Source organism: Apostichopus japonicus, chromosome 2, assembly GCF_037975245.1.
Source record: "Apostichopus japonicus isolate 1M-3 chromosome 2, ASM3797524v1, whole genome shotgun sequence".
Taxonomy (NCBI): Eukaryota; Metazoa; Echinodermata; class Holothuroidea; order Aspidochirotida; family Stichopodidae; genus Apostichopus; species Apostichopus japonicus.
Window position 1 is genome coordinate 22,943,503 of NC_092562.1, and position 26,537 is coordinate 22,970,039.

Consider the following 26,537-nt stretch of genomic DNA (forward strand, 5'->3'; position numbering starts at 1 on the left):
AGATTTTGGTGATGTGTCTTGTTATCTGGTAGCGACTTTTAAAGTAAAAAGTGCAGAAAGAGGAATTAACAGTTCTCTGAAATGTAGTCCAATTAAGCCCAGGCTAGTGCGAATCATGGAGAGGAATTCAGTTTCAGCGGAATGTATTACGCAGTCCAGATGGCGAAACACCCGGAGCTTAGTATTATCAGGGAAATGTAGGGAAAACGTAAGGGGAAAACAGAGAACGATTTTTTGTTCACTTGTTGTATTACTCTTATACTTTCGTGGGTGTAAGACGACCCTGCAATGGGCTCCTATTTGGGGACCGAATTGGAATCGATTGGGACTTATTATTACAATGGGGTTGTGACACCCCAACCTCCCCCAAGAACCCTGAATGCACACCTTAATCGGATGGTGTAGAACCTATAGTACGACTCTACGGTGTGGGAAGTGTAACAATGATGGCAATAGATGGCACTGTTCATAAACATGCATGATAAAATGACGGAAGGCTAGCGTCGCGAACATGCACCGTATTAAAATTACTCGAGTAACCCGAACTTCATTATTGTGTATAGTACTTAAATGTTTTCCTACGGTATTTGAGAATATACTATCGTTATGCGTTATCAGGCGATATTATCTGCGAATTACAACAGGCGTAGGTGTTTCTGTTAAGGTGTTTGGGTTCTGAGTTAATTCTTGACACTTGGTATGATTCCTAACAGGCATTCTTGAGATTTGTATACTCTAGTGCTGGTACATATAAGCAATATACATTGTGGTCATTCTTTTGTGGGTGGGAGAAATAGCAATACACATACTACACACATAACAAACAAATGAAGTATTCCATTCTCCATCCAACATAAATTAACCTTTGCATAGAAGGGGCGAGGCTAACAAGGGGGAGCTAAGAAGGGAGACCTAAGAAGGGAGAGCTAAGACAGGGGTGGAATGTTCCTCATCCCCCCCCCCCTAATAAGTCTCCTCTAAAAAGTAGAATCATTCTTCAATTGGACCATACCATATACTACAAAAGTTAGTAAACTAAAAAAAAAAAGGGGAAAACATTAAAAACCTGTGGTGAATATACTGTCAATGTTTATTCACTTCAACAACAACAACAAATTGATCTGTGGTAAGAAAATTCCATGCTGGCCTACAAACCAGCCTAGCTGGTTTTATATTACAGTATAACTCCACACTCAAGGATGCATTAAAATATACACATGAATCTTGATGACATCATTAAAATCATCAGATTAAACATGTGTTAGTATTCAGAGAAGACCTAAGAAAAGGAAGGATCTGGCAATATATATATGTATATATACACAATAAACAAGGAATAAACAATACAGTGACCTAGATAGTATCCACTATGCAAACTATGTTTAAAATATACAGCATCTAATCCTTGCATACTTTTATACAGGTAACCTAGTACTTACATTTTACCCTTTCACTAGAGGGTAGAAATGTTTGAGGGTCATGTTTTCTTCTCTCTTTTTTTCTCACTTTTTATAAACAGCAACTCAGGATTGGAATTGCAGAAATGAAATTGCAACAAAATGGATAGATTAGATTATTGCCATGTTACTCCTTGGTTTTACCATTGCAAAATACCTTGAAAACTGTCGCCTCTGAAAAGTTCTACGGACGCCTATGAACAACATTGTCCTAATCACTCTAATAGGTATTAGAAATCATGAAAATAACTCCATCAAAATCCATTAAAGACTGACCATTTAACAAGCCTTTTCTTTTTTCTAGTTTCTTTTATGAATGAACATTAGCTTATTATGCACAATGATGATGTAAACAGAGCAACTGCCTACTTTTGTTATGTGACACATTTGTTTTTACAACCTTTGTTTCAAGGACACTGAACACAAGGTTTTGGCCCTTTCTTGAAGTATTTTACTGTCATCTTTAAAAAGAGGAACATCACATTATTCAATGATACATGTGGGCTTGTAACTAGGGCTAACTTATATTAAGGCCTAAAATAAGAAATTTTGATGAGCCCAACACTCCACCTCATAGATTGCAAGTCTTTAATACATTTCCCAGATTTATCAAACTTTCAAATGTGTGTATCTTGGAAACGAAAAGAGCTTTACGAAACATTTCAACAGATTTTGAATGAGATCATCACACACGACAAACGTACTGAATGTAGCGGCAAATTGCCTGGGTGTCCAGAGTATTTTAATACTGGGCAATTTACCAGAACAAATGAATAACAGCTATGGAAATCAATTTAACCCAAAGGTTATATGTTAAGAAAATAACATGTCATACTGTTTTAACTTGACAGATAAAAAAGCATGAAATTCTCAGGTACTTTCACCTGAATTCAATTGCATCCCTACTTTTCTCTTTCTTCCAGAAAGTCAATATAAATTGATGGAAGGAAAATTCCTACTTAAGCTTCAGTACACCAGAACTTAGGCTATGGAAGCTGTTGCTAAAGGATTCAAAAAGCTGTTTACTTTTGATGGCAATTTCAGAGAGTTAGAAATGTTTTGAGTTGGAGACAGACCAATGCATGAACATACTTCATACTCATTAGATTATTTAAAAAAAAAAAGCCATCGAGATATGGGGATATGCATTTTTGCATGAACCATATGGTATTATAAAACTGGCGTACGATAAACAACAGGGGTTCCCTGAGATGAAAATGTTACAAAATTATCTAATGTGAACTACAATTTCTTAAATTTTTTATTAACAATACTTTTCACATATTACCCACATTGTTAAGAAAATAACGAAAATCCAATTTGCGATTATGAACTTATACATAGATACATTCAAATCAATTATTGTGCACACTTCAATACTGAATAAGAAGAAAAACTGACAAAACTAATGCTTTCCTTTCCTGGACAAAGTGTATGAAACTTAAAATTCAAAAGTAATATATTTTCTTTTCTTGGGCAGAAACTTCATGAAATCATCATAACCTTTCAAATTGACCAAATTTGATTACCAACCCACACGATACCAAAAGCAATTCTTCCTCATCTAGCTTTAAAGACGGATTTTTTTCCACATGAGGAAACATAGACAAGCGGGAGTGAGGGAGGCAAACGGTAAAACTTTCATCAGTTAGTCCAGATAGACTCCCATCTGTTAGTTTAGTACTTCCCAAACGTTACAAAGCCACCAGCATTAAAGCTTTTGAACCCTATTTATTGTGATGAGGTAGATAAACAACAGATTATATCAAGCCTTCTCCCATTGATGGATGTTCAGCCGGTAACTAGACAAGCTTGTAATCCTCGCACCCATTCCTGATGACTGGATGTGCACTTAACATCCCCATCCCATAAAATGAGGGTGCACCTCAGCATCTCGCCACTTTCTTAAATTGTTCCGGACTATCGAGAGAGCAAAACCGAACGATGTTTCCCAATTTGCTACCAGAGAAAAGAGCCAGTACCATGTTTCCCAATTTGCAAACCAGATAAAAACAAACCATGTTTCCCAATTTGCAAACCAGAAAATATCGAACCATGTGTCCCAAATTGCGAACCAAAAAAAAACCGAACAGTTTCCCAACTTGCAAACCAGAAAAAACTGAACCATGTTTCCCAATTTGCAAACCGGATAAATATGGAACCATGTGTCCCAACTTGCAAACCAGAAAAAAAAAACCATGTTTTCCAATTTGCAACCAGAAAAAACCAATTCCACAGAAGACTCTGCTTAACAAAGCCCCACAGCATTGATCGTGTGAATCAACTTATTGTTGTGTTTTTTTGCGCTGATGAATCAGTAGATAACCGTTAACCTCAATATTCAGTTTCCACAGATCTCACTCAGAGCATGTCATGTATCATGTTTAGTGGAAGGCTATGATGATAGAAAGCCCCACTTAGAGTAAAGGTATAGGTTCCTGGAGTTCTACACAAGAAGTAGTTTATATGAATAAAGCTTTTCATTACTAATCAGATTTAACACTGGCCCCATTTGTACTTAATCCTATGTTCTCAAAAGAAACCTCTCTGATATTGGAAGTTTGAACATTTGAACATAGATGATAACTATTGCTTAGGCATTCAAAATTATATTTTCATTCTTCAAACTTGAACATTTTCAATTTTAAATAATATTAAATATTATGTATTCAGTCTACGAAACTATGTCAGAAAAAAACAGTCAAAAACTGATGTAAATATCACCCTCAACAACACTCAATATCAGGAAATATTAACCAGAACAGAAAAGCACTTGAGTTTTACAAGCTGGTTAATGTTTCTGGCAATATACAAAACATTTCAGCCCAGTCAAGAATTTTGTGTTACAACAATGAATCTTTCCCCCGTGATCAAAAATTGTTATTTTCTTTGGCAGATTAACTCTCCACACCACCAAGAAGATTAACCAATGTCAACTGAGGCTTCTAATCTCAATGAATGTAGAGTTATGACCTCTCTGTTGGCTGCATCTTAAAGAACCTCCATCTTTCAGAGAGGAATAATCCATCCTTCAGAGAGGAATAATCCAACCATTTATGATATTACCTTCTGCCAGATACTGGTATCGTCATGGTTTACATCTTTGCATAACTTAACAAGCTACGTTACCAGTGTTTATGAGGAACATAAGAAATAACCACAGAGAAAGAAATTAAAGGAGCAGGTTGCTCTCTAGACTTGTTTAAACATCAGATTCAGTGCAAAACTCTGCAAAACACTTTTTTTTCCCATTCCAACTATAGTAACAGTGAAACTTAGTCCCCATTCTAATAGACCACACCCAGAGAGAGATGTTGGTAAGCCACAAGTATTGTGGGACTAGCGTGTCGATGGCTCAATTGTCAACATTTCTTTTAGAAGGTTCAAAGATTTTGAAGATTATATTAGCAACACAATCGCCAGGTGCTTTAACCTACTGCAGTCTGCCATTGGTTGATACCATGATTTTATGCAGATATATTCCAATTGTCTCAGTACTTAAATCGTTAGAGGCCAAAACTGTTAATGAGAAACCAACAGCTGTTTCCCCACTTGTTGGTAGCACGGAACACATCGTCTATCTCTCAACAATATCTCAGAGTTAGCTATCAATTAATGATAAACTTAATATTCCAAAATGTGAAACATTTTTTAAATTTTCTCTTGGCTTCTGTCCAAGTAGACGTTTATTCAAAAGTTCCAATGTTTCCAATGTAATTTATTTTGAATCTTAAATTGACCCTAGACAAGCAATATTTTCAATGGACATGTTATTAAGATGACAAGATTTTGGCCTTTGTTAATTAGTCATGTTAATTAAATCACAACAATGGAGTTGTTGTCCTCCTCGTAATAATTTCCCGCTAGACAGCTATTTCTTTGAAGTTGAAAATAGAAAGAGTCGTGAATAAATTACTAAGAAAAGTACAAAATTGCACTAAAAAAGATAGAAATATCATTTTGCTAAGCATACTGAATAACTTTTTTTTTACTAGTTCTTCAAAATCAATCAAAATGCCAAAAAAAGTAGCAAAAGACCTAGAAAAAAAAAGAGAAAAGATGACAGTGTGCCTGAGCTCTGAGTATTCATCAAATAAAATCTAGAAACAGAACCAACCACACGGAGATGGATGACTCAATTACTAATATTAACTAGTCCTTCATTTCGGAGGAAGAGCTATCTGATTGGTCGGTGTTTTCGGCTGATGGGGTGGCGTATCGGCTGGTTACCTGACGATGCTTCTCACCTATGACCTGGTTGCCATAGAAATCTTGGTGGCGCATGTCTGATGCTACGGACTGAAACGAGAAAAGAGAAGGAGAAAGAGTGTCGTGACTAGGGTTTCGCACTTTTGAACTCTCAGAAATGTTAATGGCAAACCTAATGCAGATGTGTTACTTTGTTCCAGGCTAGCTGTCTGTTATTACTTGGTAGTATTTGAGTTGGGAGCAGTTCACACTATATATATATGTTGTGTTATGGACAGAAAGTATCTCTCGTCTGGATACATGGGTAAGTTGAACCGGTTTGTCGTTTTCAAGCCATGTTTGTCGTTTTCATGTTTCCATTGATGAAACTAGCTTCAGTGGTTATCGATACCGTTACCCACACAGTACGTGGGTACTGCTGAATGAAGCATCTACTCTAAGAAGCTTTTTGATCATATTTTGAAATACTCTTCCATACCATCCTTCCATTTTATAGCAATATAGGTCCTTAGCTCGTATATCAAATTTCATATCTAATCTAATTCATGAAGCAAAAGTTTGAATAATGAAGGAAAATCTTTGATATTCAAATTTTGCATAATTTCCCTGGTGATAAATGCCAATATGGAAAAGTGTCTGGGGGACAAAAGTTGAGACTTTAAATATGAATCGACTTGACATCTATGCAACCTTCATTTGGTAGAAAGCTGTAGAATATAGTATCTAATTATGATCCGTTATAAATTTATTTTGAGTAATGCTCGTTAAATTTTGTAAAATTTTCAACGAAACACAGAAAGTTGCTGTACGTTACAATGTTCCATAAGGAAATTAAAAAAAAACTTCATCAATTCACAGGGGAGAATTTTTCAGTTTGGCTTGTACATAGAACCTTAACATCATCAGTACTTTAATGACAAAATCCAAACACAGAAAAAAACCTGCTGATGATTGCTAGATTTATTCTCTGGATGCATCATCATCATCAGTTTTTTCATTGATTGCTCACTTGTGGAGCACATAGATGTTACTTATATACTTTGGTTGTATGCTATGCTATCTGTTCTGCAATGCCAATGCCTGAGGTAACAAGGTGTGTCGCTAGGTAAGATGAGCCTAAGTCCACTAATTACAATAATGCTGTCATTGCTTTGGTTGATTTGTTTGATTCGAAACACAAATTCATTTACGATCCAAACCGTTGTCAGCAAGAGAATTTTCATAACCCTAGTCTCTTACTTCCCTCTCCTCTGGTTCTTTTTAATTTTTTGATCAGACCCTCTCAGCTGTCAAATGAGGAGATGCACATGTTGAGTAGGTTCAGTGAAGTGCAAGGAGCATCTTCAAGGGATTGAATCTAAACTTAGTTGTCCCTTTGTCTTCCATATTCACATTCCAGAATTAACAACAACACTGGCACAAATGCAACACAATCCTTCCTTGTGAACATGATAAGTACCTTTCTCCCATGTTCCGTGTATCCCTGAACACCAAAGTATACCTTACCAGTTTTGTTCTGACTTTCTTTGGTATTTCCTCTCCTTTCCTATAGATGTCCTCACGCTTCACCGTCACTACGGAGGCATCTTGGAACTCCACATCGTAGATCTTGATGAAGCTGTCCTTCACATAGGCACCGTCGTAGACAACACCGTCCGTCCAGAGAACTTTGACCTTGTCTCCGGCGGCTGGTGGTCTGTCCCTGGAAATGTTATGACTCTAAGAAAACAAAGTCAAAAGTGGACAAATGTGGACAAATGTGGAAAATCTCCAACACTTGTGTCTTGAAGGCTTATGACACTGAAGGTTTACTTTTACTGTCTTTTGTTTTCTGTAAGATACCTCCAAGCCAATCACCAAAGTTGCTTTTGCACTTACTCTCTTCTCTAAAGCAACTCGTTTGTAAGCTCAATTTTGATAAAGGTGTCGATGCTATCCAATACTTATATACCAAGACAGTGCAATGTAGTTATTTGCTAGCAAAAAACTTGAACGTTTCCCAAAAACAATGTGAGACGTTTCCAATTTTATTTTTATTTTGCAACATGTGATAAATATTATTATCATGACATGGTGTCTGGGTGATGAAAGGTTAAGCTCTGATCATTATCTACTAGCTCATTTGTGTTTATATTTAAACCATATACTCTTGTGTGTTTTGATCAACTGTAACCAGGCTGTAAGAATACCGTTCGATAAGATAGGAAAAATTGCTGACCTAACATAAATAACTTTCTTAAAACAATCTTTCCGTTACGGTTCGGCAGGATAAAAACAAAATACGTACCACGATATCTTCAGGAAACAGATTTTCACTGAATGAATTATCGTAAAAGTTGACGTGACAGAACATCTGTTCTCGTTCTCCGATGACCTCAGCCTCATAGAATCTACTGTTTTTGTGTTTTGCGATGACTCTTTCTCCGGTGGACACGCCCTTTAAACTACCCCTTCGAATCTGAGGTGGAATGACCAAAACATTGTGAAAATCAAGGAAGCTACCCGATTCTGACCTCATACAACACCAATGTAAGACTGTTCCTCTTTGCTATTTTGCTACCTCTTTTAGACAAGACAGTCTGCACAAATAGTTTGTATATAAGCCTTCATCATAAAACTGACTCATACCCATCATGTCCACCAATAACATCTCCTTCAGTACACATTACACTATGACCAGTTGAACAAATATTTTCCTAAACACTTTGGTTCTTCGAAAAAGATGGAGCTAATTATGCACACAAAGCCAAGGCAATATCTTCCCATCCGATGGAAAAATTTTGTCCTAAGTGTAATAAGGGACTGAAACAATTTTAATGAAAGAGATGTTGGATACGTGAAAGAATTACTTACAATATCTCTGTTTGCAAAAGGATGCTTGCAGCAAGTTGCATACACAGGGTAAGGCCAATCACTAGGTTCCATCATGACACCAGCTGCCTTCGCACAGGTAACGTGGAAGGAGAGGGCGCACTTTCCAACCGAACACTGAATACAAGAAGCATACTTCGGACTGGTCTTAATGAATGATCGACAATAGTAACATTTCTGCATAGAAACAAAAACAGAAACAGAGTTAAGGTTGGAAAGTATTTACTGCTGGTGTTTATCCACAAAATTTGCCATGGAAATCTGTTTGGGTTTTGTAGCATAAATTCCACAGCGTTCCTCTGTGTTTATGGGTATTGTCACAGTAACAAAATCATACTGAATCTTGATATCATTTGAAGCGTCTAATTTTGAGTATACACAGGGTTGTTTCTGTAGACTTTATTCTGTCACAACTAGAACGGCCTAGCATTATACACTGAATTATTATTCCATTCATAATTCATTAATATAAATATTCATCTAATTCAAACTCATGAACTCTGATAAAGTTGACACTCCACAGTAAAGACAGCCAATGACAATTACTAACCAGCTTTAATCTCGCTGGGGAGATATTGGTCACGTCGATGGGTGACCTCAACTTGATGTCCTGAAAGGAAACTTCGGTGATGGACATAGCGCAGACAATATGAGCCCAGTGACCCGTAGTGGTGGGCTTCAGAGCTCCACCTCTTAAATTGCACAGACAACACACCTGTAACCAAAGAAGGAAACCAACAAGAAATGTCATTCCATGGATTTTTTAAGTTGACATCTTCAGGGTCTATCAAGTTTACAGAAGAATTTGTAGAAAAGCTGTAAACACTCAAAATATCCCTGTAAACACTGAAAATAACATAAACAGTAAACAAACAATCAATATCTGTGGTCACAACGATGGTTTGAACACTCCCTTTTATTGCATTCCAGCCTTTTATTGGGTGCAAACTTTCTACCATTTGGATTGTAACTTGCATTACTCACAATATGCAATCTAGCTGCCAGTTGAAAATGAGAAAAAAGAAAGAAAAAAGGGAAAAAAAAAAAGAGAGCTATAGAGCTCCTGAAAACAGAAGGTTGTAAGCATCTCTATTACATATGCAAATGATGGTAGTTTGGTTCACTTTTACTTCAAAAGCCTTCAGAAAAGCTCCCAGCAAATGTGCATCCAATGATACTTTGGTATTGGAGCAGTTATATATTAATCTAGACTCACAGAGAGAACAAAATATAATTGAGCATCAAACCCCAAAAAAGTAAAAAGTATACAGTTAAAACTCACAGCTTGCCAATCTTCATCCTTACATCTGTTGCATTTCCAATCCTCTGGGGCAGTGGCAGGGTCTTCACCATAACAAGCTGAAATAGGCAGATAACAGGGAAGAAAAATTTAAAGCTGAACTTTTGTGTTCCAGAATTTGAAGGCTCTGGACTTTTGTCTGTTACAAAAGACTAAGGTTCTTGTGTTCAAAATAATTTAATATATGTTTGCACTTAGTATAGCAATACGACCAATAATATGTGTAGTAGCATGAGAGCCTATGGTATACAAGATAGATTATTCACTGGATGGATGTGACATGTATCACATATTGAGTATGATGACCTCCAAAGTTCTTGAACAGCCATAAGAACAATACCTAAGCAAAAAGGAAAATGCAAGATTCCTCTATATATATATATATACATCTTAGCTATGAATTCGTGTGAAGTCTAGGCTCTGTGTTTGTTGTCTATCAATTCACACGTCTACTGTGATCAGGGCTGCTGCTTACAATTGAAAAAGGGCACCGAATTTGAGGTATGGGCAGAGTGTACTAGTGGGGGGGGGGTTCACAAACTTCAAGACCTCTATTTCATGACGGTACATGATTGATGAATGAGCTAATGCACGGTGATAGTCTACACGTAAGGTATGATTGAATCTGTGACAATATCTGAACTTTTACATGGGAAGACTTCTAGTCAGCTACCACATAGATATTTTAGTGTTTTCCTTTTTTAAATACCTTTCTCAGATAGAATCCCTAAGTTTTGAACATAATTTAATTTGAAGTAAGTATCTACAACCTCTCAATGGACTGTAATTCGATACATGGAACACAGTTTCGTGATTTTATGGGCAACCCCTCAATCTTAGAGTAAGTGTATTTTAAAGAGATATGTATGAAAAACTTGCAGTGGTAGACAGGGATGTGCTCAAGAATACCTGAGTGCCGGACGAATTCGTGCGGCATTGTGATCTACGTCCTGGGGGAGGGGTCTAAGGGGTGGGGGTGTCCCTCCTTGATAAACTGTTGCAAATGAAGAATGATTAGATGGCAAATGGTGCTGTCTTTTTTCCTATTCTGGCACTAACTTCTGTGCCAAGTATTCACCCATATTTTGATAATGGTAAATTCGTTAAATTAAATCATCAAAAATAGTGCCTGGGCAGAAATGTTTAAAATACTGTTTGTGCTGGGCGGCATTCTGAACTGCTGGGCCCCCATCCCTGGGCAGATCAATGATTTTATGGCACTCCCAAATGTGTGTTAAGTATTCCTCAGCCACGAGGAAACCGAGGTATCTTCACAAAGTATTTCAGAAGATATGACTCAACGGTATGGTTATGCATCATTGGACTTATTAACACACAATGGAAGAGCGGAAGGAAGAGGGAGGGAGGGTGGGTTGTGATGGGAGGGGGAAAGGGTAGGTTGTGATGATAGGGTGAGGGGACTGGCAGCAAAGGCAGTCAACTGAGCTTATTTTGACATCAACACAGTATCTTTTGAAAGCTGGTAAAATTTTAAGTCTATGCTCTGTGTTTGTTGTCTATATATTCACACGTTTACTGTGGTCAGGGCTGCTGCTAAAATTGAAATAGGGCACCCAATCGAGGTATGGGCAGAGTGTACTAGTGGGGGGGGGGGTCCGAAGGAGAAAAAATCTGTACTTGATAGTGCTTAGAAGCCAAAGAATGGTATCATTTCTTTTATATCTTTATCCTTCAGAATCTTGTGCATTCTACATTTGTTCTTTCTGACTTTGCTCAAAAAAATTAATCCGCTTTTTGTTGTACTTTATGTTCCCTCAGTGAGGAGGGCTGCATCCCTAGCTGCAATGTAGGTGCATGTATTCTTTTGCCAATTCTTGGTTCTACCCATGGTCCAAAAATCAAATGGGAGAGGCCGGCCAGGCCACCGGCTAATGTCTTAGCTGTAAACATTTACTGCATCCCACTGACAAAATAACTGCTGTTCAAGCATACCTTAAGGTATGATACCTTATGTTGTTCATATAATACTGCACACTGGATAGATAAAGCGCCAATTTGTCCTAACACTAGACACAATAGACTGTGAGATACAAAGGGTATATTGACGTTGATTCATATAGGAGCATGATGTTACTATCATATACTCACATGCATGAACAGCAATTTTACAGGAAACACAGTTGAGTATGGGACTCCGGCCATCACTGCCCACGGCCCAGTTGCCAAGGTCTGGGGTGGGGTTGTCGCTACTGCAGGCGAAGCACATCTCAGGACATAGGACTCGTAATCTTTGGTCTTCAGAGGTCCCTGCCACGTGACTGACAGAGCTGGAGAAGGCAGTGTCATCATCTCCCCAATCAAAGTTGTCGGCCTGCCAAGGAAGAATTTTATTTGAAGGGTGTGAAGACTGGCGCAAAAAGAAACGTCTAATGCCGGTAATCTGACCTAGTTTCCAATGAGGTGTAACAGAAGTGTTAGGCACCACCATCGATCCCAGAAAATACACACACACAGCTTGCTACCATCGGTAATTAGACACTAGTGTACAGTCAGTACATACAGCTACGGTCAATACCCACAACACAGTGTATAAACGGTAGAGCGATGGACATCTCAGGTGAAGCTAAAGATAACAAGGTATCACGTTTCATTACTGTCTGCATTTTGTAGCGACAAGCAGAGAACTTCACTTGCAAGCAACGGAAAGTTAACTTTTTCTTTAATGCCTTTAAAGGACTGAATTTAACCTTACCAGTCATGGGATAACATATTGTTACCAAATCAACAACAGAGGAAACAAATGTCATCAAAATTAAGGGTTCCATCATACTAAGAATTGAATGTTTCACTTCTTAAACAAATCAAGTTGTGTGTGTAGAATCCTTGAGAGAGTTATTGAAACTAGACTTCTGACTCTACTGTACATACACAAATAGTGAAGGCTTACAGTCTATTGCACAGTACGACTGTACCTGGTTGCTAAAATTTAACATGTTAGGGTAGCTAGTGAAGTGCTTAACAGACCAATTTAACTATTATTCATCCATCTAGTGTACCAATTACACTGTACTTAGACAGGTTTTCTATTGTGGAAAAGGAAAAGACATCACAAATTCAGAAAGAAGAAACTTTAACCAAATGTTTGCATCTTTTGCTTTTGCTTACCGATAACGATAACTTGTAATTGAGTTGTATCCAGCGTTCTGACAATACTAACCTTTTCATTGAAGAAAATCATACAGACGCAACAGCCTGGTTTCTGGTCAGCCATTGAGAGGTTGTGGACTTGTTCAATGGCAAACTGTGCAGGCTGGATGTTCCAAAGACCGTTCATACTCCTCACCCAATCTTTCATCTTCGACAACTCTTTAGAGTTGAATGCTGTTAACAAAAAAATTAGACATATAACGTCATAGTGGAAGACAATATATAAAAGTAATGCATGCTCTTCATCGATTAAACAAAATTGTTTTAAGTTTCTTCCCATTTCTTCTGCTTTGTCTTTCTCATAGTCATTTGGCTTAACAAAATACCTCCCCCCCCCCCCACCCTCCCTCTAGTGTCTATCTATCATGTATGCTTATTGCAATGTTGATACCAAGCACCTGTATTGACTTTTGTTTGTCACTGTACATGTGAAAAAATAAACTTGAACTGAATTGAATGGAATCACAGTAATTTACAATTAAATCCTGTCTCCACAAGCTGAGATGGACATGTGAGCTACTAACTTTACACAAACTGCAAAACACATAACAGTAAAGAAACAATGGTGTGAATATCGAGGACCCACTGGCATCCTGCCCTACCCTGCCCCATCCTCCACCTCCCCACTTACAAAAACTTTGTTGATCCTTCATAAAATACCCTGACTTTTCTCCTTTTACTGCTGGATGACCTTAAAACTGATCTCCTCCCATTTTAAAAAAGAGAAATCAAAAATATCAGACTGATTCAATCAAATAAACATACAAGAGTTGAAAAACACTGATACATACAATTTTCGAAGAGAAATATGGATGATTTTTCTTTAAAAAAAGTAAACAATGTGACGGTACCTTTAATGCTGGTATTTGAGACTAACGTTCCATCTGGATTTGTTCTTGTTGGAATCAGGGATGATCCTGGACAGAGAATGTTAACCAGAGTACAAAATATTTACATCGAGAAACATTCACATTTCCTCAAAATAAGAGATATCTTGGACTGCCAGGGACACAAACTAGTAATAGACAGCTTCCTATATCTTTTTAACATTACTCCTTTGATTTTGACTATTGCAGACCTCAACTGACAGTTTAGGCCTTCACCGAAATGTCATTCACAACCAGGAAGTGAGTGGATTCAAGAAATTAATGAGATGCAGCACAGCTGAACTTATTCAGTTATTAGCCTGTTAAACATGGTTTTTCTTAAAAACAAATGGATTTTGACCAATTACTTGACCTAGATACAAAACAATACAACCAAGAATTCATTAATGGAATCCTAAACTGTAAGAATCATCAATACAGCACTTGTTGAGTAAGCTTAATAAACAGGTCTTCATACTTTGGTCACTGGTGACTTCAAATGACCTTTGCCACTCCACATCTTACGCAAAACAGCCGAGAAAAATTTCACACAAGCTTGACGTACGTTTGCACATAAGCCAACACACACTCAAAAACACACCATTACTATCGCCTAGTTTTGTTTCACCTCCGGAAATGAATAATTTAATGTATAGAACACTAACCTCTTTCTGTGATTTTTTGCACTTCTTTTGATGGGGATTCTCCCGGTGCTTCCTCTACTGTGACTTTGCTGTCCGTTTGCGTCACGTTTTCTTCTTTCTTTTCGATGGAATCGTTTGTCGATGAGCTGCTGAGGTTATTATTACATGATATACTACTACTACTTATCGTAGGGTTAGCTTTTTTCCTTTTACTAGTTGCTGAAGGACTGCTGTAAGTATGTTCTTTCTCAAAGTTTTCACTTTCTATGTTGGTCCCCAACTGAGACTCATTGTTTGCCTGACCGTTTGAAACCACCGCCGTCTCTGTTCTGTGATGGGGCACGGCATCGCCCCCCGCAGTAACTTCCACTTTAATATCTGAGGACCCCACATTTGATCCCGACGGAATGAACATTCCCGAGTTGGCTGCCACCCTCTCGGCGGCCTCAGCCAGCTGCGAGAGGTCACAGACGTGTTTCACTTTTATGACGGGAGACTTTGATCCAATTTTCCGGATCTTGTCGACTGAACAATCTTGATATTTATCCTTTGAGTGTTTCCTCTTCTTCTCTTTCTTTAGTTTCTTTCTCTGTTTCCTCTCCTCCTTAGATAACATTGACTTGTGCACTTTGGAGTCAGAACTCTCACTGCTATGGCGGTGTTTCTTTCTTTTCCCTTCCCTCTTATCTCTTTTCCTCTTCGTTCGGATTTTGTCGGGGTCTTCTTTGATCTTTTTCACTTTCGCTTCTTTCTTTACTTTCAGCTCACCGTTGATCCCTTTCTTGTGTACCGGGTGCCGGCGATGAACTTTGGCAATTTCTTTGCCTTTCGAGGCTTTCTCAGGACTGTGGGTCACGAAAAAGACAAACAATGATAAGTCCATCAGTCTGTTTGTTCATTTATTTGTTAATGGACTATAAGTACATTGGGAAAGTTAACTTTTTCAGTGACAACATGAACTGGGTACTTACAGTAGGGTGAGACTTTCCGAATTCAAGACCTTTATTTAATGACGGTACATGATTCATGAAAGAGTTCAGTGGTAGTCTACAAGTAAGGTATGACTTGAATCTAGGACAGTCCGACATTGAGAATCTATCTGAACTTTTGCATGGGAAGACTTCTAGTCAGCTAACACATAGATATTTAAGTGTTTTCCTTTTTTAAATACCTTTCTGAAATAGTTTCACTAAATTTTTAACATAATTTTTAACAGGGATGTGCTCAAGAATATCTGAGTGCCGGGCGGATTTGTGCGGCAGTGTGATCTACATCCTGGGGGAGGGGTCTAAGGGGTGGGGGTGTCCCTCCTTGACAAACTGTTGCAAATGAAGTATGATTTTATGGCAAATGGTGATACTGTATCTATTTCTTATTCTGGCACTTAACTTCTGTGCCAAGAATTCTCCCATATTTTGATAATGGTAAAATTTTGTTAAATTAATCATCAAAAATAGTGCCTGGGTGAAATGTTTAAAATACCATTTGTGCTGGGCAGAATTCGGAACGGCTGGGGCGCACATCCCTGAGCAGATCAATGATTTTATGGCACTCCCAAATGTGTGTTAATTATTCCTCAGCCACGAGGAAACCGAGGTATCTTCACAAAGTATTTCAGAAGATATGACTCAACGGTATGGTTATGCATCATTGGACTTATTAACACACAATGGAAGAAGGGAAGGAAGAGGGAGTGAGGGTGGGTGGGTTGTGAAGGGAGGGTGAGGGGACAGGCAGCAAAGGCAGTCAGTCAACTGAGCTTATTTTGACATCAACACAGTATCCATTGAAACTGGTGAACGCTGTTAGAATTACGGATCAAGGTTATTGAAAGTTTCAAAAATCATGCTGAACAAGGTACAAACACAAACAAACACACAAAGAACTAAAACATAAATACCCAGTATAAACAGTAACAAGCTCTGTATATCAAGGACAGGAAGTTTGCATATACTGTCAGTAGTGCAAAATTAGAGAAGGACCAATAGAGATAATACTGTTCATGTTTATGTGCAAATATTATAAAAAAAACGGATTTATTTTCTAAATGTGTCTCACATCTATGAAGTAATAGGAAAGATTCCAATGTTATATTTCATTCCACCTTACCAAATAGTGCAGTCATTTAACATTGAGAATCAAACCCTGTCTTCTGTTCTAAAAAATACCAATATTAAAGTCTAACCGTTGGACAGCTTCTTTGTGAGCTACACTGGGAGGATTTGGACCATCCACCTCTGGGATGTAAATGATGTCCCTGCCCTCCATCCATGCCTGGTATCGATCTGGTTGGAAGACTCGTACGAATGGGTTCATCCCAATCTTGACAGAATCTTTTGAACAAGTGCACTGGAAGATAACATAGAATAAATGATAAAAAAGTAATGAATAAAATCAAAGATGAAAAAAAAAAAAAAATTGAAAGCAAAGTTTTAAAAATTTCTGTATAATTCATGAAACAAACATTGCCTTGTTAAACAACATTCCAACACCTAACAACATGACCATTTGTTGATAACACTGACGGATAAATACATGTGTTGTGGCTTCAAGTTACATGACACCCTAGATCCCTGCTTCCCAAACTTTTTGTTTGTCATGTTGTGGCTGCCCTAAGCTAGCTGCAACCCAAGTCCTGAAATCACCCCATACATATTCCCCACTCGAGCATCATTCACCATGTGAGAAGTTGAAGAGACCATTACGACACAGCAGTTAGAACCTGTCATTGACTCACACATCACTACCTTGCTCATGGGTAGTTCCACCCAGGCCAACAGGCTAATAATGGTCCGTACATTGACAATTTAACTGAAAGAACAGTGTCATTACTGAAGTTTACCATCAGAATCTATCGAAAACTTTGTTCACTGTTTGTTTTTCGACAACTCTACTCAAAGCTTGGGACCCTAGACAAAACGGTGAAATGAATATGACGACCTCAGACACGAGGAAACCAGAGCTTTTCATCAGTCAAAAAGTCAGATGATATGACTCAACGGTGGTTGTATCATCATTGGTCGAATATGACTTTTGATTCCATTTGAAATTTCCCCGATTTATAGCACTCTCTACGATGTAGCCGTGTGGGTAGCGAAACAGGTGATTTTACATTTCTTTGCAATGAATGTAAACAGACTCATGACAGATTCATGATTTTAATACAACCCTCTTGTCCTCATTTAGAGCACATCCTGTTTACTACTTACACTGCTGGCCCTCTTGCCAAAGTTGATCCATCTTAAAGAGGCAAAGTTTGTAGATTCTGCTATATTGTAACCGTGATTGAATCCAGAGTGATAGCCGTAAGGAAAGGTGATCATAAACTCTCCCACCTCTTGGGTAATCTGTGTAGAGGATAACAAAGAAACGAACCAAAAATCAAGGAACAAATTTAGAACGTATCCCCAGGAATTGGTACCGAGGGATTTCCATGACGGTAACCTTTTTAGAGAATGTACTTTTATGATCATTTAGGACAACTCTTCAGCACAGTCAGGCTTGTGTAGTTTGTTAAATGACAAAAGACTTGGGCCTGATTCTTTCGTATTAAAACTAATGATTCTAGTCACTCTCACAGATAGGAGACGTGTGAAACTACTCGTTCTATTTTGAACGTTGCAAATGTGGCCAGACGCTAGATATAAGATAAAGTATTGTTTATGACGACCTCAGACACGAGGAAACCAGAGCTTTTCATCAGTCAGAAGTCAGATGATATGACTCAACGGTGGTTGTATCTTCATTGGTCTTTGAGGATAATCGGAACATTACAAGCATAAATTATAATGTATCCGTAGGGAATTGGTATCAAAGATTTCCATGAGGGTAACCTTTTTAGAGAATGTACTTTTATGATCATTTAGGACAACTCTTCAGCACAGTCAGGCTTGTGTAGTTTGTTAAATGACAAAAAACTTGGGTCTGATTCTTTCGAACAAAAACTACCGATTCTAGTCAGTCTCACAGATAGGAGACGTGTGATACTACTCGTTCTATTTTAACTCTTATTTTCAGCAAATAGACCGCTGATGTTTACCTTGTCAAATGGGATGGAATACTTCTTCAAGATGTAAGGTGCAATGACAGTCATCTTGTGTCGCAAGAAATTAGAGCAGTCTGCAAAACTTCCCGGAAAGAAACCTGTGAAGGGAAGAACAAACATGGTGGAGATGAGTGCACACAGTTAAAGACAAATTGAAAAATAACAACAGGAGGATAATGAACAGATTTAAACATTTCATATCTTGTTTAAATCCAGCTTCTAGATTTAAAGAAGATCCTGCTAGGATTGAAACGTCAGGCCCTCTTACTTTTACACAACCTCTTACGCAGGCTCTTTAGTGGATAAGCAGTTTGCTAACAGTTTTGTTTTAATTTCATTTCATATATTGTTTAAGCCAAGAAAATGTTATCCTTGGAATATACTTTCATACCCTCCTGACGAACAATGAGAAGTCGCCTTTCTTGGCCTAAAAACCCTGCTGCTAAAAGGGGATTTCCGATTTCGATTTCTACTGGGGTTTATACTCAATTGTTACACAACAATTTGAGGGACAGTACTCATATGCAAAGAAAAGGGCAAAGGCCTAAACGTTAATTATTACCATTAAAATTTAATCTATCACTAGGGGCACCCATTGCCAGGTCTGGCCCTAATGGACAGTAACGTCACCAAGCCCCCTTGTATTCCCTTTCTTCTAAAGAGTATTAGAAAATTTAATAACAAAATTCTTAATCCCAAACATTCCCAGTCTCCCTAACTGACCCTGGGCTGCAGGAGCTGTATCTCTTCTAATCCCTCCCCCTCTTTTCAGGCCTGTCAATCACACAGTGTACGAAGGACCTTTTTGACGTTATACACCTGCTTCTAATATCCACATCGACATAATAACATCATTCTGTGATGTGAATCATACGTTGCAAATGTAACCGGACGCTAGATATAAGATAAAGTATTGTTTATGACCTCAGACACGAGGAAACCAGAGCTTTTCATCAGTCAGAAGTCAGATGATATGACTCAACGGTGGTTGTATCTTCATTGGTCTTTGAGGATAATCCAAACATTTACAAGCACTTTGTATCACTGCCAGAGATGATCCGCTGACATACTTATCTCTACTTGGGTTTTTTTTGGAGAATATTCTTTGAAATGTATCTCTGCCTCCACTTTAAGTGATGAAAAGTTGGATTCAAACATCTTTGAATCATATTTGTCCTCCTTAAATATTTAGACAGATGTTCATAGTTTTGGTGAAAAAGTAAAACTGGAAAATTGACTACAAATGACATCCTGATGCAAATGTATAAACTCTTACCGGCTGCCAATCTTTCCAGTCTTCTTGCATGTTCTGTTGGAATGGCATACCTGAAGAAATGAGAAAAAAGTAGTAACCAATGCATGACAAATCAGGGCAAAATATTTAACGGTGGTCTGATCGTCCGAGACGACCACATTTCTGTTTGGACAAGCAAAATCAGCTAAGGTAGTCACTCAGCTTACATTAAATTCAGATTGCATTGTAACTAAAAACACCCAATTAGGTAAAATGATAAGATGGTATTCATCTCAGTCAGTTTGGAGGATAGCTGAAATAAAACAATATTAGTCGTAGGCCTACGATCCAACTGAAGGGGAAGCTTTGAATGTCCAAAGCTGGAGTTCCATGCAACAAACCTACACACCTCTCCTTACAGTGTACAGTACATATTGCTCACTCTTTACTTTGCTGAGTATTTTATGGACACCCCATATGCTGTTCGGGCAACCAAAACGTGAGACCCTGCTTGTCCAAGGGGCAATCAGAAGAGAATCCTTAAAATTTAAAATTTTTTTAAAACAAAACACTTCATCAATACTTCTGCCTCTCAGAAATTTTCAAACTACTGTATACATGATTTTACTCATAACTTTTCATACTTAAACAGATGAAGTGCTGATTTGCTGGTCACCCTGAAACATATATACGCATATTAGAACAGTTGTGCCATGAAGTTGACCATTTACAAAATACAACTTTGGTCTGAACTTTGTACTGATCTGGTCGATCAACTCATTTTCCCTTGTTGTATTAGTAAAAATATAAGTATTAGGATGCATGAAAGTAACTATTCTATTTTCTCCTCAGTGTTGTAGCATACTGTAAGATTGTTAAATTGACCTCAGACACGAGGAAACCAGAGCTTTTCATCATAAAGAATTTTTCAGATGAGATGACTCAACGGTGGTTGTATCTTCATTGGCCTCTTTAGCCACCTACAACTAGATCAGACCCTTCAATCAAGAAATACAAAATCCTCTCTAGTTTCAGTAGCCAAAACACTGGTACTACCCCATTATTTATCACCTAATTTTGACCACAGGTGAGACATTGCTCAAACTACTGTTCTCAAGAAGAAAAAAGTTTGTCTTTATGTTTATTGATCAGATAATAACAGAACAACCTAGATCCCCCCCCCCCCCCCACGCAGCCATTCCTTCAGTTTAATGTCAGCTTGAACCTAGCATCAGATGCCCGATCTTCTTCTCTTCTGCCAGACTCACCATGTTTTGGGTGCTCCGTGGTGGATGTAGTTTATACTGTACAAGTCCATGTCTTCCGTGTGCCATGCAAATGTAGTCTTCCACATACCAAAGTAGAGATAGGCTGTGTTGACTCCTTCAATCTTAACACCTGTAAAATATAAAACATGAAGAGGAATTTCCCTTTAACTCTGAATAATCTGCGTCTGTTAGATAATTTAATTTGCAAAAAGTATCTACAACCTCTCAATGGACTGTAATTCTATACATGAAAAACAGTTTCGTGATTTTATGGGCAACCCCTCAATCTTAGAGTAAGAATATTTTAAAGTGATATGTACATTATGAACAACTTGCAGTGGTAGACAGGGATGTGCTCAAGAATACCTGAGGCCGGGTGGATTTGTGCGGCAGTGTGATCTACCTCCTGGGGGAGGGGTCTAAGTGGTGGGGGTGTCCCTCCTAGACAAACTGTCGCAAATGAAATATGATTAGATGGCAAATGGTGCTGTCTTTTTCCTATTCTGGCACTAACTTCTGTGTCAAGTATTCACCCATATTTTGATAATTAATGGTAACATTTTGTTAAATTAATCATCAAAAATAGTGCCTGGGCGGAAATATTTAAAATACTGTTTGTGCTGGGCGGCATTTGGAACTGCTGGGCCCCATCCCTAGGCAGATCAATGATTTGATAGCACTCCCAAATGTGTGTTAAGTATTCCTCAGCCACAAGGAAACCGAGGTATCGTCACAAAGTATTTCTGAAGATATGACTCAACGGTATGGTTATGCATCATAGGACTTACTAACACACAATGGAAGAGGAGAAGAAAGAGGGAGGGAGGGTCGGTTGTGATGGGAGAGTGAGGGGTAGGGGACAGGCTGCAAAGGCAGTCAACTGAGCTTAAAACAGTATCCTATTTGAAAACTAGTGAAAGTTGTTAAAATAACGAATCAAGGTTAGTGCCGGTTTCAACAATCATACTAAACAAGTAAAAAACACAAACAAACACACAGAGAACTAAAACATAAAAACCCAGTATAAAACAGTAAAAAGCTCTGTATATCAAGGACAGGAATTTTGCATAACTGTCAGTAGTGCAAAATTAGAGAAGGATCAATAGAGATCATATACAGTAATACTGTTCGTGTTTATGTACAAATATTTCCATGTAATCAATCTATCAATGAAAGCAACTATACAGAGGTTAAGTCTGTAATTTACTCTGGGATGGATGTTATCCCAGTTCTAAGTTCAAGACTAAAAATATCAGGCTGAGAGGAAGTTTTTCAAGTATGTTAGTGGATGAATTTGTGGGGTGGGGGAGGGGAGCATTTATTATTGCACATTACATGCATCCCTATATTTGATAAATCTCAAGCAACATTAATAATAATACTTATTCATATAGCACATTTAACCAGCTGTTTCAATGCATGTTTTCTACAGTCAGGCTAGGACAAGACGTACATTTTTATCAACCTCGGCTGATAATGGCATCTGCCTTAATTGGCAAAGGGAAGGACCTTCCTTACAGGTTAAACATGTTGCGAACAATTGCAGGAGAATTTTAAGACCCAATAAATAAAGCCATTTTCATGTTTGTAATTTAACCAATTATTGATATTTCTTCTAACCTTCCTCCTCTTCTATGAGATCCAGTATCGTATTTAGTCTGTTGATGTTCCAAATCTTCCATCCTTTGTCATATATCGAGCCCGATATGTCAGCTCCATAGATGGGTGGGTTGTACGTTATGTTTTTCCAATATTTTCGTTCAAGGTCCTCGTAGTCGAAATGTGGTGGGGTACAGTATCTGGAACCAATGGACCGACAAAGATTTGTTAGAAAAGTTCTTAAAAGTGAAGATACTGTACATAAACAAGGAAAATTTCCCAACACGGTTCAAAACTTTCCATGAACACCAATAAGAAGAGAATGAATAAACAACTAAGGATATATATTTCAAAACTTTGAAATGTGTAATACAATGCATATTGCCATTAATTTCTGGCATTGTTAATTGGACATTTATCACTTCTTTGTCTCAATTTTTCTCATCACAGTTTTTTCTTACACATCCTCGTATACAAAGGTATGGCGAGCCCCAATCTACAGTGCCCTGCTTAAATTCCTTAAATAGTCGTATTTTTATCACAAAGATAAGAAATGTCAGATTTCAACTCTTTAATGAAGCCTTACTTTGAACTGTTGGCCAGCTTTTTGTATTCCTCCACAGTCATTGCCTTCTTCTGTATATTGTACTGGGTGTACAGTCCCTGGTGACCCATGACCTCTTGTTGAATGGGGGCTGGGATTGTCATATCGATATCATCGTACCTCTGTCGTGGAACAAACTCTTTTGGTGGGATAACCTGGAAGAACAGTAACAATATGAGCTTTCCAACCCAACCAGAATGATTTAACTTGGAGGTAATTCAAAGCACAACAAACTTAATACTCACAGTAAGAGTACTCAGTCAGCAACTTGAATATTTCCATCAAGGCTTTTTTAGCAATCCTCTCCTCCCAAGATCCCAGCACCCCCCCTCCTCCCAAGATCCCAGCACTCCCCAATTTACACAAACTCAACAAGAATTCCCAGAATCAGTCATTTCATGCTCTGCATAATAGATCCAATTAAATGAATTGTGTACATTTAACTTTCATAGTGCAACTCTTGAGCTTTCAACAAAGAATATTGAGCTCGCATTTGGGAGACAATCAGCAGTTCTAGGACAATTGGGAAGACAATATGAATAATCAACAATTAAGACCAAAGATGAATGAATGGCACAAGGTGACAGAATACCTTTGCAACACCTGCCAGATGAGCTCCTTTTGACTCCATGTAGGAAATGTAACCTGAAAAGTCCTTCATATCCTCCATGGTTGGCCTAAAGACCATGATTCGTGGTGCATTCATACAAGATGAAGCCATCGTGTCTTCTATACATACAGTATATATTTAACCAATGAGAAATCTGGGGGCAAAAGTGAAGAAATAGATACAATGAATGAAAAACAAATGCAGATAAATGAAAACCTTGAGATATCACTCTGTATCAAAAAGAAAGTTAACAATACTCCACCAATACTCAAAGAACAATACTCCAAGAACAAAACTCCCCCAACTCACACCCCCCAACTCACCCCCTCTCCCTACTGCACTCCAAATAATTCACTCAGTTTTCACCTTTTATTTTGAAGTTCATGGATATTGTTTTTATAGAACACACTGCTCAAAACAGTGCCACAAGCATCTTTTTTCTCACAGCTGATCCGGAAGTTTGGATTTCTTCCAAGATGAGCCATGTGTAAACAAATAGGCAACCAATACCTTGCGAGAAATGCTACACAGCTTTGTTCAAAATTTGATGTAGCAAGTTGATCATTTTACACACAAAGCATTCTGCTAATTGACACCTGAAACATTCTCTGAGCTGCACATCATTAGCCTTATTTAGGCTTTACTGACAATGCAATACCAATCATGATATACTGTACAGTATAGTACTCACTAGAACCCGACAAAATTTGATTGAAAAGTTGAACATCTCCTTTGATTGAACACATCCATTTTCATCTAAAGCTAAATCATCTCAATTAACTCATTGTTAACAGAGTTCTACTGTATGTATGTATTTATTACAGTGTCCACAACCACTTGAGATGACTTTCAACAATACAATAGTGTACACATGCAATATTGACATGTGTATCAACAACTATTGTAGTGTGTCTCACCAGTACTATTTGCCTTGTAACAACCACAGGCTGTCCAATAATTGGTATAGCTATTGTTTAGCTCAGTACCACCCAAACAAAAGAAAGCACACAAAAACAATGCATAAACAGACTGCTATGACTGGGACTTCTATCCCAAAACTATAAAAATTAATACTTGCAAAATTCCATGAGGAAAAAAGGCATTTGGCATTACAACAAGAATGATCAAAGGCCTGGTAATGCACAATGTGTATAGTAACATGCTAACAATCAACAATTGATACAATTCCAGACACTACTTGGTTCCTTCAACTTTACACACTAAATCAGCTGGCTCTATTGCTATTTTTAGCCTACAGTAAAGTCCAGAATCTACATGCAGTATTCATCCGCTCAGTGAATCGGCTCACAAATAGAAGTCAATGAACTTTGTGTAGAGTGTATCTAGGGTATGCTGTTGTGTTGATAAACTATATATGAACTGGGAGTTGGAAGACACTCAGTCATGCAGCAAATTTATACTGAATCTACACATCCAACTGTACTTAAGCACACTTGAAGGTTGCAACTGAATGTCAAACACAGACTTTTCCTTAGGCAGATGCTTTTACCCTGGAATGTTGGTGATCATGAAAAACTATTCAACAGTTATCAAAACAAATGCACTGACTGTATGTTACTGTACATCCAACCCAGCTGTATACTGCAGCATCATAAGGAAACCACATTTGGTCTGTATGATTTACCAAACTTTGCTGAGAAAATATAGAAATTGGACAAATCATCCCACCCTCCTACATTTTCTCACAAGACAATGAGCACAAATGTAATCCTCTTCTTTAAAGTTGTCGCCAAGAAACTATTCAAAGGAGTATTAATAACATACAAGGCAATTTGGGAAATTCCAAAACTTCTGTTTTCACTCCAGTAACACATTGAACACTTGGAATTATTGGATTGGGTGCAACACTTTATTTTCGTAGAAAACACTTGAAATTATTGGGTGGGGTGCAACATTAATGTTTTATCATAGAAAACACTTGCAACTATTGGTTGGGGTGCCACAGTACTGCAGAGACCTACTGTACATCACATGAATCAGTGTTCATCCTATTGAAACTAATACATATTAACTGCAGATTTGAAGGAATTTCTTTTTAATAATATCCTAAAACACCTCATCAAATTAATATTTTCTTTTGGAGTTTCACTGCTTCATAAACTGGTTGTGATTCTTCAATGCAATGTCAATGTGTTTTTTGTTGTCTAACATCCTACTGTACTAGAAGTACAGTTTAAGTTGTCTTTAGCATCTTGTTCTGTAGCTGTGTAAAAATCAGCACTTATACTGTACAGTACTGTAGATACCTTTATAGCTTGTGGCTTCAGGTACAGGACACTTCAAATTGTGGGGTTGGAGACTGGAAGGGATCACCCAGTCTGTGAGACTAGTGGACCTCCTTTGCATACATAACTTCGCTATATTTTCAGATTTAGAGAACCATTTTTTTCCCCCAGTAAATATTGCATAGCAACATGCTACAGTAGATGCAAATGTGGCAAATTGAGATAGAAGTGCAAAATGTACAGCTTAGCAGCGTTTTTTTTATGTAAAAGTAAGAACAATAGTACAGTATTGAATCTATAAGAGACAAACTCCAGATGATTTAGAATTACTACATAAAATTCCAACATATAAAATATTCCCTGTAAGTTCCACATTTCATGCTGAATTCTCAAATAGTGGGTTTCTAAGCTTCAGG

General features: G+C 37.8%; 1 protein-coding gene across 1 annotated transcript in view; it reads right to left on the minus strand.

Annotated features, from left to right (window-relative positions):
• Nucleotides 1-1,067: 1,067 nt before the first annotated feature.
• The window catches only part of LOC139982723 (lysine-specific demethylase 4C-like), a 38,958-nt gene continuing 13,488 nt past the window's right edge, over nucleotides 1,068-26,537 (minus strand). The window contains exons 2-19 of the mRNA XM_071995799.1: nucleotides 23,858-24,029; nucleotides 23,248-23,420; nucleotides 22,683-22,861; nucleotides 21,063-21,192; nucleotides 19,837-19,886; nucleotides 18,555-18,658; nucleotides 17,725-17,862; nucleotides 16,701-16,864; nucleotides 14,537-15,360; nucleotides 13,857-13,922; nucleotides 13,016-13,179; nucleotides 11,947-12,169; nucleotides 9,820-9,896; nucleotides 9,088-9,252; nucleotides 8,520-8,714; nucleotides 7,954-8,124; nucleotides 7,173-7,385; nucleotides 1,068-5,756 (exon numbers count right to left, since the gene is read on the minus strand). Of these exons, the coding sequence (XP_071851900.1) occupies nucleotides 5,610-5,756; nucleotides 7,173-7,385; nucleotides 7,954-8,124; nucleotides 8,520-8,714; nucleotides 9,088-9,252; nucleotides 9,820-9,896; nucleotides 11,947-12,169; nucleotides 13,016-13,179; nucleotides 13,857-13,922; nucleotides 14,537-15,360; nucleotides 16,701-16,864; nucleotides 17,725-17,862; nucleotides 18,555-18,658; nucleotides 19,837-19,886; nucleotides 21,063-21,192; nucleotides 22,683-22,861; nucleotides 23,248-23,420; nucleotides 23,858-23,986 (3,312 nt within the window). The 5' untranslated portion in view covers nucleotides 23,987-24,029 and the 3' untranslated portion in view covers nucleotides 1,068-5,609. The remainder of the gene's footprint in view (nucleotides 5,757-7,172; nucleotides 7,386-7,953; nucleotides 8,125-8,519; nucleotides 8,715-9,087; nucleotides 9,253-9,819; nucleotides 9,897-11,946; nucleotides 12,170-13,015; nucleotides 13,180-13,856; nucleotides 13,923-14,536; nucleotides 15,361-16,700; nucleotides 16,865-17,724; nucleotides 17,863-18,554; nucleotides 18,659-19,836; nucleotides 19,887-21,062; nucleotides 21,193-22,682; nucleotides 22,862-23,247; nucleotides 23,421-23,857; nucleotides 24,030-26,537) is intronic.